This window comes from Amphiura filiformis, chromosome 7 (assembly GCF_039555335.1).
Source record: "Amphiura filiformis chromosome 7, Afil_fr2py, whole genome shotgun sequence".
Lineage (NCBI taxonomy): Eukaryota > Metazoa > Echinodermata > Ophiuroidea > Amphilepidida > Amphiuridae > Amphiura > Amphiura filiformis.
Genome location: NC_092634.1, coordinates 52,462,800 through 52,478,715, shown reverse-complemented (window position 1 = coordinate 52,478,715; position 15,916 = coordinate 52,462,800). Strand labels below are relative to the sequence as shown.

General features: G+C 36.3%; 1 protein-coding gene across 1 annotated transcript in view; it reads right to left on the bottom strand.

Moving 5' to 3' along the window:
* Positions 1–15,697, bottom strand: part of LOC140157935 (TELO2-interacting protein 1 homolog) — a 37,422-nt gene extending 21,725 nt beyond the window's left edge. Inside the window, exons 1-12 of the mRNA XM_072181182.1 lie at positions 15,598–15,697; positions 12,177–12,444; positions 9,324–9,463; positions 8,361–8,436; positions 7,435–7,580; positions 5,825–5,943; positions 4,983–4,998; positions 4,183–4,465; positions 3,469–3,677; positions 2,404–2,460; positions 1,832–1,957; positions 845–967 (exon numbers count right to left, since the gene is read on the bottom strand). Coding sequence (XP_072037283.1) covers positions 845–967; positions 1,832–1,957; positions 2,404–2,460; positions 3,469–3,677; positions 4,183–4,465; positions 4,983–4,998; positions 5,825–5,943; positions 7,435–7,580; positions 8,361–8,436; positions 9,324–9,463; positions 12,177–12,379 — 1,498 coding nt within the window. The 5' untranslated portion in view covers positions 12,380–12,444; positions 15,598–15,697. The remainder of the gene's footprint in view (positions 1–844; positions 968–1,831; positions 1,958–2,403; positions 2,461–3,468; positions 3,678–4,182; positions 4,466–4,982; positions 4,999–5,824; positions 5,944–7,434; positions 7,581–8,360; positions 8,437–9,323; positions 9,464–12,176; positions 12,445–15,597) is intronic.
* Positions 15,698–15,916: the final 219 nt, after the last annotated feature.

The window sequence follows — 15,916 nt, the reverse complement described above, 5'->3', positions numbered from 1 at the left end:
TTTTTTATATTTTTTTAATTCAAGTATAATCCCACCCCCCAATTGTGAAAATTTTTACCTAAAAAACGGGTGGGACTATACTTGGACCAATACGGTAATAAGCTGGTGTACATTATGTGTACAGTCATTATCAAAATGATACAAATGGGCCCAGAAATGAAAGTTGAGTTTTAAAAAAATGCTTTGACTAAAGTTTGTTTGGCTTGCAATTGGCAAAAATTATTCAGTTTTTGTTACTGCTCACGTCAATAAAGTCCCAACTTACAATCGAGTAAATTCATGTCAGCTCACGCCAGTCGAGCATTACGCAACACAAAACTGGCGTAAGTGATGTGTCAAAGTGCGTGCAAGCCATTATATTGATACACAATGTTATGAGTCTCATTTTTTCACCAATTATAAGCTGAACAAACTTTATCACTATCATAAGGCATTTTTGATGAAAAGTTGTGATTTATTCAGTTTCACTAATTTACTAAGTTGAATCAACAATAATTATTACTTTACAAATTTTAATCTGGATTAGCCATTGTCCATCCTTATGAATGATATGAATGACCAGACACACATTGTGCATTCCTCAAACTCAAATCATTGAGCTTCAACAGTACAAGGGACTTTTCACACACATTTTTTTCAATAAAAGAACTAAATCCATTCAAATGCTACTTGCAGACTTAACAGACCAATAAAACTACGAAGACAACAACGATAAAACAATAGTTCCAAATACCACTTACAGTTAGACTGACAAAAAATATAAAGCAGAGGGGCCACAGCAACGAACACACACAACTTAAGATTAAAATTACACTCACTACTAGAAACTGTAAGCTAATCATACCATACTGTCCTAGGAGGTGGCATATCTTCACAAATCCCTCATACACGGCTTCATCAGTGAAATGTTTGAAGTATTTTCGTCTTGTCTTGTAGTACTGGAATGCTTCAAGTCGTGATGTAGTGTCTGTAATAGTAATAAAAACAGTAGTAGATCTCAACACATAAGAAATCATTGTGAGTGAGGTTTGCTCTCACCAGAGGAGGCTTAAAGGCATTCCTACAATGCACTATGATTGGGAAATTTGATCAATATAACCTAATTTTAAAAGCAAAGTCCCCATTGCCACACACACAAAATGGTAATTTTAAAACTGCAGCCAACAAGCTAATAGTTGAGACTTATGACTGATATTTGATTTTCTTACAGGAAACATTCATATTGTCCCACTGCATTAATTTTATTCCTAAGTCTCGATGTTTTGAATGTTAAATAATAGGATGAAAACACCAGATATTTGCACACAATCCCAATGCAAGGTATGATCAACTGTACCACATGTGTACAAAAGCCAGACATACAAGGTCAGAAACCCCATTGGGTTGTGGGAATGTCTTTAAACATCCTCTGGCTCTCACTAAGAGTTTATAAAGTATAAACTAATCAACTCAAAAACCTTTGCAAGCAGGATCAAATTTGGTACTTTGCTGTTGGCAATGACAAGTGTGCATTGAGCAAGTTTCAAAACATACAACCTTCCTTTATTGTGTGTCAAGTTTTAAATTGTTAACCATGTCAGTACAATCACAAATAATAAATGCACTCTTTGAAAATAATATCTTCATTGAAAATAATATTTTCAACAATTTGAAGGCAATGTACACATTTTTATCTTTCAGGGCAAGATGAAAGGCACACTGGCAAGTTGGGAACCACAGCAACTGGTCCAATTGGCAAGACAATCCAGTTCATTAGTGGGTGACTTGACTGGCTGTAGAGCATGCCTGTGTACCATTTGCACACATAGTATGTGTCTAACATTCCCCTCACCTGCATTAAGATGTACATCTTCAAGTATCTTGACATCCCTGGTGTCAAATTCAACCACCTGGATGAGAGCTAGTGAGAGACGTTTGAGATGAGCAGCCGAGTACAGCAGTGTTGTAATCCTTGGACCTGCAAGATCCAACATTAATATTCTTAATATTTTATCAAACTATATGACAATGAGAATCGTTTAACACCGATTATGTTCCATTCATGCCATAAAACATTGTTGGCATACAAGTACCTGATAACATTTTTAGGGAAGGCGAACTGTTAAAACCTCCTGCTGACCCACTCGCAAATTGTCTTTACTGGGACAAATGCACACAAAGATATTTATACTACTTCGGCCCATAATCATTGCAAAGAATTTACAATGACTAAAATAAAACCTACTTAGGAATATATTTTAACAACTGGTGTCAAAGCGGTTTGAAAAGATATCGCTATTATTTAAATGACTACACTGAATATTTACCAGAAGAAGTAGTTTACGGGCCAGAATTTCAGTTAATATTAAACGTTCAACTGGACGACTAAGTACTGCATGCAGAGATCAAATATATGGTGCTTACCAAGTAATTTCAAGTAGCCAATCACCAAATTTAGTGTTGATAACTTCTTGGTATCATCTGTAAAATGAAAGAATGTTGAGTGTACACTAAAGAAGTATTGTACTTTTTTAATATCCTACGCAACCTGAGTTCAACTATATTGCAGGATCGCTCAGGGTATCAATTTCACCCTACAAATCCAAATCATGTAGAACAATGTACACCCCTTATGGACAACATGATCTTGATCTCCTATTCATGTATAACCCCATTTGAAATTCACACTCAGGTCATGCCTTCCATAAAGGGTGTATGGATTTCAACTTAGTCTAGAATAGCCTAATATACCAGAGGTCATCCCAAAAGCACATGACTCTTGACTACAAAGGTGTATGCTCTACAGTCAAGAGTCATCACATATGTGATTTTCAGTTTCCAATAGGATAGTAAAAAGCATTTACAAAGCTGGATTTTGCAGAAAACCCCATGAAATTGAACGACCAGTTCCAAAGATATGAACAATTAAAGAGTTTCCGAAACAACAGGAAACCGAAGGAAATTTGTCATTTGTTTGGCTACATCTCAAAATCAATATTTCCTAGATCCAACTGATTTTGGTTGTTCGCATCACATATTAGAATAACCTCCCAAACAGAATATCGTAATGGCTCCTACCATCCTTGATTTAAAGCAATGGTTCAGCAATTTTTGGGTTTCTTACTAAGGGTAAAAAGCTCACTCGCCCAAGACAAACTAAAAGCCAAGTGAGACGGAAGAGGAATGGTGGAACACATCTTTATGTCAGTTTAGTTCTTATCTCAACGTCCCAGATATCTAGAGTTATTATAAATGCATTTGTGCACATTTGTAAAATATAAATGAAATTCATTACGGCTTAGCTTCAGTGAAAATTTTGCTCAGTGTACAATACATGCAGTACTTTTAAAGTACCATAAAAACTTGATAGTTAGCATATTATGTGCTTACTATCAAGCTCTTTTTAAACATGCAACACGAAGAGCCCCATCCACAAAAGTGTAAAGGGTTTAGAGCTAGGTAGTCTTACCCCCAACACAATCATCTCACCTGCAGCCCTAACCAGTCTTGGCAATACAGTCATCAATGAATACAAATTATCCTCTAGCAATTCCACTAATTGTTTGGCCTCCCCATCTAGATGATGTTGGGAGAATTCTTTTAAAGTCTCCTGACTCAGAGTAGCAACCTGGCTGTACTCATCCCCAACAAGACTGACAAGGAGCTCTAGAAGCTTAGGTGTGCTGTCTGTCAGTGAGCTGAAAAATAAACAGAGAAAAATATTAAATACTTGTAAATACATGTAGCGTTTTACATGACATAACTTTTGTCACTTATCGGAAAAGTGATTGCCTATATCTGATTGATTAGTCACTAGCATGCAATATCATCAAATTACAAGCAGTTGACATGTAAGCCAAATCTTGCTATATCTCTAGCCATCACTGGATGCTTGTAGTAATTGTGAAAATGCTAACAGCGTTTGATCACTAGCGATTTTTGAATTGCACACTGCGACTGCTAGTATGATATATCCTTTAGAGCGATATACTCACATTGGATTTAAATGATCTCTTGTAGCTGACAAAGTTCAATCTGGGAATTTTCATAGCAAGGCCATGTGATCTATCAATGTGAAGGCACCCTAAAACTATTGATGTCAACAGTACAGATATCATATTGTTTAGTATAATTGAACTCACTTTTATCATTTCATTTCACAGTTTTAGATTCACACCAAAACCAATTTTAATCAATACTTACCATTTACACTCAAAAATCAGATCCTTTGCAAACTGGGCCATAGCCATCCGAACCTTCCAGTGTGGATTTGTTACCATGTCAACAATCTGACCAATCAAAATATTCAGCTTCTTAGCAGTTGACTCCACCCACTCTGGAGTTCTCTTGATCAATAAGCTTTCACCATTTGCCCTTGAAGTATCAGGTCTGGGTGATTGATGGGTGGTTCTTGTATCTGATTGGCTCTTATGTTTCCCATCTTCACTCATCACCAAGGAAACCAATCTAGACCACAACTGTATTGCTTTCTGTTAAGGTTAGGAGATCAATCATAAACCCATATTCTTATTAAACAAGGAAATAATGTGACAGATAAACATTTTGTAAGCCAATATCTCTCTACTGTTGGTGCCACCACACAGTATTCTCTGGACTATCATATACACATTTTGAATTGGATTGAAATATTGGCATAAGACTCCATAGGAGAGAAGTAGAAATGCTACATACTTTGTCACTATAAATTTGGCACATATTAGATGGCACTTTAAAAGGTCTGAATGATATTGCTGATATAATCCTGCTTTGAAATATTTAAATTAATTATAACTTTTCCAGTCATTTCTCTGAATACGTTCATCAATAAAAGTTTACTGTTTGATTGTTTGCCTAAAATTGATATAAGCCAAGTTATCTCTACTGTTTTTATGTTTTTAAGATACATTTATAAAAAATGGTAATGTTGTGAGAAAAAAACTCCTGCAGATACATAAACACATTTTTGGGAAAGAACCAAAATGGACAGTTAACAAAGTATATACTCACCACTGTTACATTCTACAGATGATGTACACCAGATATGTGTGCATGGAAAGAGAGAAAAAAAAGGTGAAGAATATTATTTTACTACAAGCCATCACAAAGTAACAAATGGATTAAGCACTATGTTGATGCGGGGGAGGGTGGGGCAACCTGTATATAAATGTTGTAAGCAGCAGCGACTTGGTGTAAAATTGACTTTTAAAAATGCAAGGATTCCAAAAATTGATCAAATTGACCCTTAATGATGAGGATTTTACACATAAAATAAATCAGCACCGTACAAAAGTCAGGTTTCTGACTAGTCACAAAAAGTGGCATTAATGCATTCATTGTTATATTAGTGATCAAGCATCCATGCGGATCTGCGATTTACTTTCCAAAACCACTCATAATCAGTGTTTTTGTTCACACACATGCTTAGACTTATAAGTGAGTGCACTTCTTAATAAATGTCTCACTTTTTGATAAGTCATTTTGTCTTTGATAATTATTCTGCTTGGATTAAAAGATACTAATGTTGAGTTTCCCACACAGGATCAGGTTCTGGAAAGCAGTTGTACAACAATTCTTTTTATACTTAATCAAGTTTTTCTATAATGATGTATAATCATACGTAGCGGCAAACATAAATAGAAAGCAAAATAATACTTCTACACTACTCAAATTTGGTACATTGTACACACCCGGTGAAAGCGCTCTGGGAGTGTACCAAATTTGAGTAGTGTAGAAGTATTATTTTGCTTTCTATTTCTTTTCTGTTTTCTTCTTCCTTTCACAACTCCAAAGGTTATGCTCCATCATGGTCAAATGCGTACGGTACATATAAATAGGTAACACTTACCTGGCCTTGCTTTGTATCACCCAGGATAACTTTGCATATCGCCATGGCGATACCTGGTAGGAAGGATGTAAAGGCTACTCTAGCCTCACTGGAGTAAGGGTTCTTTTGCCAACCTTCATCTGTAGTAATGTTAAGTGTGAATAAACTCTTGCTTTAGTATCTGTAGATTACATGATTGCCACTCTCCCTATGCTGCACTTACAAGTGGGTAAATGAACCTGTGCCATGTTCAAAATGCCACCCTTTCTTTCTTTATTTCTTAAATAGATTAAAAAACACACAAAGATACATACAATAAAAATAGATTCTATCAAATAAACCAACCAGAACTGTATACAATTGAAACGGCAGCCATGTTGGTGGACAGTACTAAGTGTTCGAGGGACAGGTCTCTAGTTCGATTCCACAACCATTTATACCTATCACCTGTTTTATTGTATTGGACTGAATTTTATTTAAAAGAGGATGAGTGACAAAGTATTTGATAGGGTCTATAACAATAGAAACAGTAAAGAAAGAAATATAGGTGAGGCTGTAAACTTATCTCCAAGACACTTAAGTTGTTTTCAAAAGTGGGGGGGGGGGGGCTCAATTCCCCAATAGCTAAAAAATTTGAACTTGATTTGCCAAAATTGGTAGCCCCATATAATTTCCCCCAGATTGGGTGCATTTTTCCTAGACTGACAGACAACATTAGGGAGGGGAGACTTTGCGCACACTGCTGCACAGAAGGAAAGAAAGAAGGCAATAATTATGTTTCTCCCTTAGACACCTGTTGCAAGAAAGGAATACAGGGTGTCCTAAAATGACTAGCATGTACATACATAATCTTCTCCTCAGCTTGCATGGTTTCCAAATTTGACAGCATCACTTGATCAAGAATAAAAGTACTTTTATTCTATTTTCATATTGATGCCAGACTTTGTCTTTAGCATTTACATTTGCCATTTGTCCTCTTCATTAGTACATCTATGCAAGTTTCCAATAAGGGAACAACCCCGAAAGTTTGCTGAAGTCCTATAAACGAAAGTCCTTTCGTTAACAGGCTAACCCCCTTCCTCCTCCCCTCTAAAGCAAGTGTCAAATATCGAAAATTCCAACCTGTATTCATAGATTACAGGGCTATCGCTATGGTGGATGAGGTTGTGGAGGGGGTGCGACAATGCAATGATCACGTTCATGGAAGAAACAAATATTTAATTTTATTTTAAAATATTTTTCTTCATACTTTTTGGCACGAAAAAATATTAGGACTTGCTGGATTTTTAAATAAAACAGAAACTAAGTGCGCTACAGCTGTTTAAAAAAAATGAACTTACAAGCTGCGGTTGTAAGTACTTCACTCTATATTGATTTGAAATCATTTTGAAGCAACCACTTTAAAATGTCAATATCGTACTTCAGAAAATATTAAAATTTTAAAATTATATATTAAATCCTTCCGATGTTTAACTACTTTTTGACAAATGTAATTGGGACTTTTTTACCCCTCCCTCCCTAACGAAAGGACTTTCTTTTATAGGACTTCATCAAACTTTTGGCTTGTTCCCTAAAGCAGGCCTGAACTTAGGGTGTTCTGTTTTGACAAACTCAATCGTTTGTATACCTACCTGAGCACTGTGCTAGGTGCAGCAAACACTCCATAGCTTGTACTTTAAGCTCCCTCATTTTCTCCTGTTCAGCAGCTGAGAGAAGTAATGACACAAGATGACCAAGGGCCGGCAGGAAAGATGGCTGATATAACCGTCTGTTAATTCTGTTGTGGATTGAAATAAGGAAATGGAATTCACATAGATTGAATATTATATTATTGAGTATGTTGTTTATTATTATTATTAAATTAAGGTGTTTAGAAACCTTACACAGTCCAACTTCTTTTATTCGACTATGATAGGACCAAGAACTGGCCGTGTAAGTACATGCATATATTACATGTATGTGTAATTCTGTATTGAATGTCTGAAGTGCTATTTTTGTGACAACAAATGGTTACTTAAAATTGGGCAACAACACTGAAATATGGTATTTGAGTGATGTATGCCTCATAACACAAAAGATGCAGACCTGGTAGGTGGCGTGCATTTAACTATACCATTAACAAAACATTTCAAGTCATATTGTTCTATCACAAGTTGAAACCCATGCTGCTAACCATGCCAAACCTGACAAAGCGAAATGACTTCGCATGCATACATCCCATATGATGGGATGATGCAATCACCGTATATCATATACGCACGGTTTCGTTGGCTAGGCCAACACCGATGACTAGCTGTCGGTGATGCCCTTGTTGGCACACGAGGGGTCCTTGGGTTGAAACCCGGGGTACGAAGCAAATTCTTTGTTCTTTTTTATTCCTTCTTTCCTCTTTGATAGCCAAAAACCACTTGGAGGGTTAGGGTTAATGTATACATCCTATAGATGGGTTTGGGATTTACGATGGGTTAGGACTTACTGTAAGTAAATGTTAGCGAAATGCACCCCAGATCATGATGTAGAAATAAACAGAATCTGTATTTATACTTTTATTACTTACTGCTCATTGGCACTTTGTATCAGAGCTATCAGACAATTCACTACAGCTAATTTCAACTCTTCTGATAATTCAGCAACTGTAAAGCAAAAAAAGAAAAACATTATCAATTTGATTTATTCAAGTGCCCACATTTGCTTTTCCCCCTTCAAAATCTGGTCAATACAAATGATTTCAATTTCGCATTTCATACTACATGTAAAGTTCACAATAAATTTATTCAAAATTAAACTGTTTTGGATGGGTACACTGCATGGTAATGAGTGGTTTCACTGAGGATTCTACTTCAGCAATCATAATGGTGCACCACTTCATTTGGTCTTTATCTTCCAACTTTTGCTGGCTTCATAATCCCCATTGATATAGATATACTTTTTTTTCAAAATAAAGGACTGCAATGGGGAAAACAGCAAATATACAGGCAAATTGTTGTTTTGTTTAGTCTAGTTAATACTAGTCCAAACAGGCTAGTCTTCTTTGAGAAGGGATGATTTCAACAACAGTGATATCTGAGAGGTCCATATCCTACAGTCCATATCATTCATTATACTGATGTTTCTGATCTTGCTGTACTGTATGTTGAATAACTTTACTTTGCAATGCTTCTACATTTGGTACGCTTAAAAGATTTTGATCATGAAAATAAACACCTTAGAAACTTTGAAAATGGAAGTCTATGTTTGTACAGCCTGAAAGATAGATTAATGTTGTACACATAGGAATTACATGAAGAGGGAGACCTGGACATACACGATTGGAGGATTAATGTTAGTTAGAAAAAGCCATTAGTAATTGTGCTCCCAAAATTATGTGCATTGGAGCCCACAGGTATGAAATATATTTAATCAAATTAATTTCTTGCATCCAGGCTGTAAGAACACGGAAAACTTAACCAAGTTAAACACCATATTTATCCACATCAACTGGAACCATTTTAAAATACAGTCTATAGAAAATGCACATTACCTTTTCCAACATTGGTTCTGCAGCTAATAAGGATTGATAAAACTGAGAAGAGATCAGAAAACATGTCCCACTCTGATATGGTACAATGCTTCAGCACATCACACATACATAACACTGTTTGCTCACATAACTCCTGAGACCTGCAATGAAAACAAGTTTGGTTCACATTTCTGTATTACCGTATTGGTCCGAGTATAGTCCCACCCGTTTTTTATGTGAAATTTTTTTTTTTTTTTTTTTTTTTAAGTTTTTTTTTTTCCGGTTTTGGAGTGTCCCTGGACCTAGACCTAGATGCTAGGATCATTCAAAAATTTGAATGCATTTTGAAATCATTTTTTTTAAATTTTTTTTTTTAGGTCAACCATGAATGATCTAGCATCTAGGTCTAGGTCCAGGGACACTCCAAAACCGGAAAAAATAAACTTAAAAAAAAAAAAAAAAAATTTCACATAAAAAACGGGAAATTAACATGAACTTAATATTGGGGGGTGGGATTATACTTGAACGTGGGACTATACTCAGACGAATACGGTACATATAAATGGTTTCTGTAACTCCCATTCTTAGGTTACAAATTTGCTAGACAGTCCCCACTGAAGTGCTTGGATGCATGGAATATCTCAATTGTGAAAACAGAATGTCTTAAAGATGAATATATTTTGTAATTCCTTTTTGTTAAATTCCAAATTTGATCAATAGCTCTGTATCAGACTCAGACTTTTATCGTGAAAAGAAATACAATACAATACAATACAATACAATACAACACAACACAATACAAAGAGTATTTACGAAAGGCTCAGAGTGCTTACAAAATAAAAACCTTAATATTACTACTTAAAACTATATTTGAAGGTGCATCTAACTCTAAGGAAACAAAAAAGTTTTCAGAGCTTTTTTGAACATATTTGTGGATGAAGATTGTCTACTAGGCTTGTAAACGTGTAACGGTTTGACCGTTACACGAACGAAAATGGTCGTGTAACGTAAGGAACATGCGGTATAAGTGTACACGAATATTTAATAAGCTTAACTTAAACCTCTTCTGTTACAACAAAAAAACGTACTTGGAATATTGATAAATTGGACTAGAATACAAAATAAATGTTACTTATTCACATCATAATGAAGATAAGTGGAGGCGATGTCGTTTGAAATAATACTAATTCGATGGACTATTAGGATTATCTGGAGGTGATTGATTAACTGAGTTTCATCTATGCCCATCTCTCCAGTCAAAACACGACCTGGAACGACGCCAGGCCCACACAAGGGCCGTGCATGATATTTTTGTTGCAAGTTAAATTTCATAACATTTGATGACAAAAGTTATAATTTATAGTTTATAAATTAAAAATGACTTGTTACAATGATATAGGCCTACACAATAATACAGGAATGGAGCTTATTTGCCATATATAGGCCTACATTGATAGCAATTAGCAAATTAATAGTAACACTCATAAATTACCTTTCCTCCGACTCTGAGAGGGAAGCAGAATTTCTGAGAATCAGGACACACGTGCAACTTTGCAAAAACACCATCCCATAATACTTCTGTGGGCGTGTCTTGGTGTCCCTCCCTCAAAGGCTCAAGAAATACACACAACACATGTTTACACAACTCAATTTATTCTATAAATAATAATTAACTTTTCAGCTTAAAATTTTGCTATTTCCATAAATATCGCCAAAAAAGTATCACTCATGTACCCTGGAAGTCTTATAAATTATGATTGATCTCAGATTTTAAAACAACAGCGGAGCATAAAAATGGTAAAAAATCATTTGTATATGTTTACGTTTGAAAAGAAATTCTGAAACTAGCCTTTCCACTGCCAGCTATGATGGATGTGGTAATCAATATTAATGAGGTAGACCACATGGTCGCCGCCAGACCAATCACATCGTAGTAAAGAAAAATTTCATTCACAAAAAAGTTCAGAATATAATGATGAATATTCATAATAAATTTATTATTAAGAGAGCCTGTCTCTGATTGGTTTGAAAATCTTACAGGGCTATGATCTAGCCAATCAAGAAAGAAGTTAAATATATATACGCTGGTTCCCAAAGTTCCGATGGTACCATCTTTCATGCATTACTGTGAGCTTGGGAAACAGGGAACCAGTTTGTAAACATGGTGTTATGTGAAATTTGAGTGACATGCCGCCTCGACAAGTTGCACTCACACAATGGTGAAATGTACCGACACAGGTGGCCCCCGGAGGTGGCCAATAAGATGATTGGGAGGAAAATAATACCCACTATTTACAAAATTGAAATATAAAGAATTAACCGATTTTATTTTCATGAAAGTAGGTAAGCTTATCATTCAGTAAATTAATTTGGCCTACATTTAGAAATGAAGACTTGAAGACAAACAGGGCTACCGGCCCGTATAACATGTATAATTTGCATCTATAAAAATATACCGACTCGCGTGTGATGATCATGATAATTATACGTGTACACGTTCGTGTAACGTGCAGTATGATGCGTGTCACGTAAGGGATAATACACAGGATAATACATCACTATTGTCTACTATAGACAGGTACATGTAGCTTGTTCCACTTTTTTGATGTAGAAACTGTGAAAGTTCTATCATCAGCTAATACTCTAGTGATGGGATAGTCGAGACAAAGATAATAGAGGGGTTAGAAATGTTTTTGACTTACAAATGATTATTCTCTATAAAACTTACATACGGTATATAATTATTCTCTATTAAATATATATCTAGTATTAGGTATAGAGAATACTTTTTTGTAAGTTAAATCATGTAATACTTGCGGCAGATCAAATAATGAAAAATTGGTCACCTGTACACACAGAAAACTTTAAACTGACCTTTTCTGGGGTTCTCTTAAGATTAACCTCAACGGGAACAGAATGTACTGATATAGCTGCTGTCTGGCATCTGGTGCCACACCCTCCAACAATCTCCGTAGCATCTGGACATTCTCCAAAGTTGGCTCTTTGATAAGACTGACACAGAGAGGCTGTAGAACCTGGAATGCTTGCTGGGTCTGCTGTGACCTTCCTTGTGCCATAGTGGCAATTAATGGTACCCTGTCTCTCTCTTTGTTCTGCTACTAATTTCAGATCTTCTGGCAACCTTTGATGAGCAAAAGTAAATGAGAAAGATTAACACATTAACTTTACTGCAAATTGTGTATTGCTACATACTTTTCATGCACATATTTTTTTTTTTTTGGGGGCTTTGGGGGCTAGCCTCGAGTAAAAGCAGGGGCGGCCAAAATGAAGGGCGGCGGAAGAATTAGTAAAAGAATTAGTAAATAAAAAGGGGGGAAAAATTTGATAAAGCATAAAAAATTTGAAAAAAATGGTACTATACATCAAAATGTGCTGCTTTTAGGGCGCTGGCGCCTGAAACCCTTTTTGCTCTTCAGTTTTTCAAACGACTGAGAAAACAATTGGGTCAACCTTTTCGGGCTGTTGAGGAAGGGGCGGCAAAATTGAATTTTCTTCAGCCCCCCGGGGTTGGGGCGGCCACGGTACGCCACTGCTTTTATATGATAAATCATCAATTATATCTTCAAATTTAACCCTCAGCTTCCAAAAAGGGAAACGTGCTCCTCCACCCCATCAATTTTCAATTCCAGCTGATGCCATTTATTTACTTTCACTCACTTTTCAGTACTAGTTTACACAGTTTTAGCCCTGTTCTTTAGCTTTAAAATGAGACCCAAAGTAGCTCAATAGGACAAGGGGTTGGTTCAATATGACATTTTTCATTAATAGGGCCTACATTCGAAAAATTGTAACACCTCCACCTTTTTTGGGGTACCAACTTCAACTTGTGACTAGCCCGAAACATCATGGCCCTGTTCCTTCCTCACTAGGGCCATGAGTGCGATACATAAGTAAAAACGGGGAACCGTGAAGTTATACAAATGACTTCGTACCCATGCACAGCATGGGTACGAATAAGCAGTATACAAAGACAGTGTACATGGATATCCATGGAGGAGCTGTCAAAAATTACATATTTCAAAACCAGGATAACTGCGCCCATTATGAAAATTTACACAAACCCATCATTTTCAAAATACACTGAAACCCTATATTCCATTTTTGAAAAATAGGATCCCTAATGTTTACTTACTTTTGTTCAGCAAAAATCAAATTCCAGTTTGTCAAATTCATGTCTCAGAATGTTTATATTTTGTAGACTGATAAATGTTTCCATATATTGCACCCAAGTGTCAGAGCTAAACCCCTCATGTGGAGCAAATGATATTACAAGAAGTCAATTTGACCAACCACATTATAGATTAGCTGTTCTTCCCCACCCATAATGATGTTTTGAAGCATGACCAAGCAACACCTTTAATCTACTCAAGGCTAGATGACAGCATGTCATGTTTTAATTAGCCAACACCAAACATGTGATACACATGGCAGACCTAAGCCAAGCTCTTTCAGTGAGTATGAAATCTCTGTTACCAGTGTATTGAAAAGCACATGTTCGGTGAAGTGCATCAAAGAAATAAATTGTTTGTTAAAGACTTGATACAGACTATTAGGCAACATGCTGTACATAAAGGCCTACAGGCTGTAGTTTGCCAAATGAAAATGGTGGCAAGTTTGATCAGAAGAATTTATGTTGTGGAATTAAAACATTTATACATCATTTTTGGCAACAAATTTCAACCAAATTGTTATTTTAAAAGGATATTCTTACAGAAGGACTTCTCCTTATCAAGTTTAGCAACAAAAGACATTGGTGAGTAAGTAACTTGTTGGAAAAAAACCTGCTGCACATGGCCATGTCATGGAAATCATGATTTCCTAATTTCCATGTGGATTGTTAATTGATACCATTTTCCGCGTATACCGTGAAGTCACATCGCGGTGATGACGTCACACTGACGGCATCTATTTATAGGAAGAATTCAAAACACGGCGACGATAACAGTCACAAGTCTGGTCTTTTACATCTTTAAATGTGCTCAGAATTTACGACTATGCACCAAATATGTTTTGTTTAAGTCTCATCTTCATGTGAGGAATGTAGGTATGCTAGATGAATTCAAATTTGCCATCAAACTGCATCATTTTACATACCGGTATCAAATTTAAGCCCTTGAGTAAAGAAAGCCAAAACTGAAAACATTTTTGTCATAGCACCTTCCGTAACAAAGTTACATCTTGTCAAAGATTGACTATTCATCAAAAAGATTCTGCTAGCAAAATTCCCCAAAACGGCATTTAGGGGTATTTCTAGATCTTAGTCTCATGGCGATAGCAGCTTTTTTTAATGGAAATGATATCAAAATCACTCTCAAATTCCATGTGCGACTTAATTATCACCATAAAAATCATATATTTGGGTCAAGTGAAGTATAGAAAACATATTTATGTAGGTTTCCTTCACCGACCTATTCTCGAAAAAATTCAAATTTCTATGTAAATATGCATTGTGTTTGGGCCCCGGTCTCGGCCAATTTCGCTGACTAGCAAATGTGTTAACTAAGGTTTGCCTAGCCTGGGATACCTAAGGAATGGTAGGAAGTGGTATTTATAAGAAAAAGTGGTATTTTATGTGTAACCTGGACCAGATATGCTCAGGGGTCTCAGACTTTCGTACGGAGAAGGACAGTGGAAATCGTAGTGACGGAGGTGTGAGTACGTCCTCGGGCTAACTTGTGACATGCGAATTTGCCTGGAAATAAACTAGTCCGAATAATCAGACCCAGAACAAAATATTAATTTCTGACATGATACTGTACTGGGTCTGAACTGTTTCCATATGAAATCTTGATGGCAAATTGGACAATAGAAGCACATGGTTCTACGTGACAGCTTTTTAATCCCTATTCATGTTACGTGAATCACGCTATTGTGGACCATCCTTCTGATACTTGAGTGTTTGGACAAGCGGGACGGTCTTTTGTCTACCTCTCTGTTTGTAAACAAACCAGGAGGTCGAAATCGTCCTCCTCGCCGAATACGAAAGTCGGCGTAATAGTACGGCACTAGAAATAAACATATTTTTCAGGCCTGTTTACAGAATTAAATTGTAGAACTTCTTCTCATCCCCATACACTGCTTTTCATAGTAGTGTATTGTGCGACGTCTTATGTTTCGGAAGTTACATAAGTCATGACATAAATTAAAGCCGTTGGGACTTGGGTTATTTTTAAGCTTACCTAAAATCTAAACTAAGTCATGTTTATCATGTTGTTATTTAAAGCTAAGCATTTAGCAGTCAATTGGTGTTAAAATAAACCCATAACATACTTACTGCTTATTTACCAAAATGTTTTCTGGGTGCTGAGCGTGTTAAATTGAATTGCGAAGGAAGCCAACACGGTACAAAATTTCTCTCCCTGTAGGCTGCCATCGTAATCGTTAATATTGGACAATTGAAATCCCATTTTTCCGTTGGAGCACCGTCATCACAGTCCCGACTCAGTTGGTGCCGGGGGGGGGGGGGGTCAACTGCTTACTCTTTATGGTTTATAGTGGCGGCATAACGGGGGGGGGGGGCGGTAATGGGTACATTCCCCCCTAACTTTCAGCTTCTCTCTTGTATTCAGTCGGGTGCTGAATTTTTCAAACTT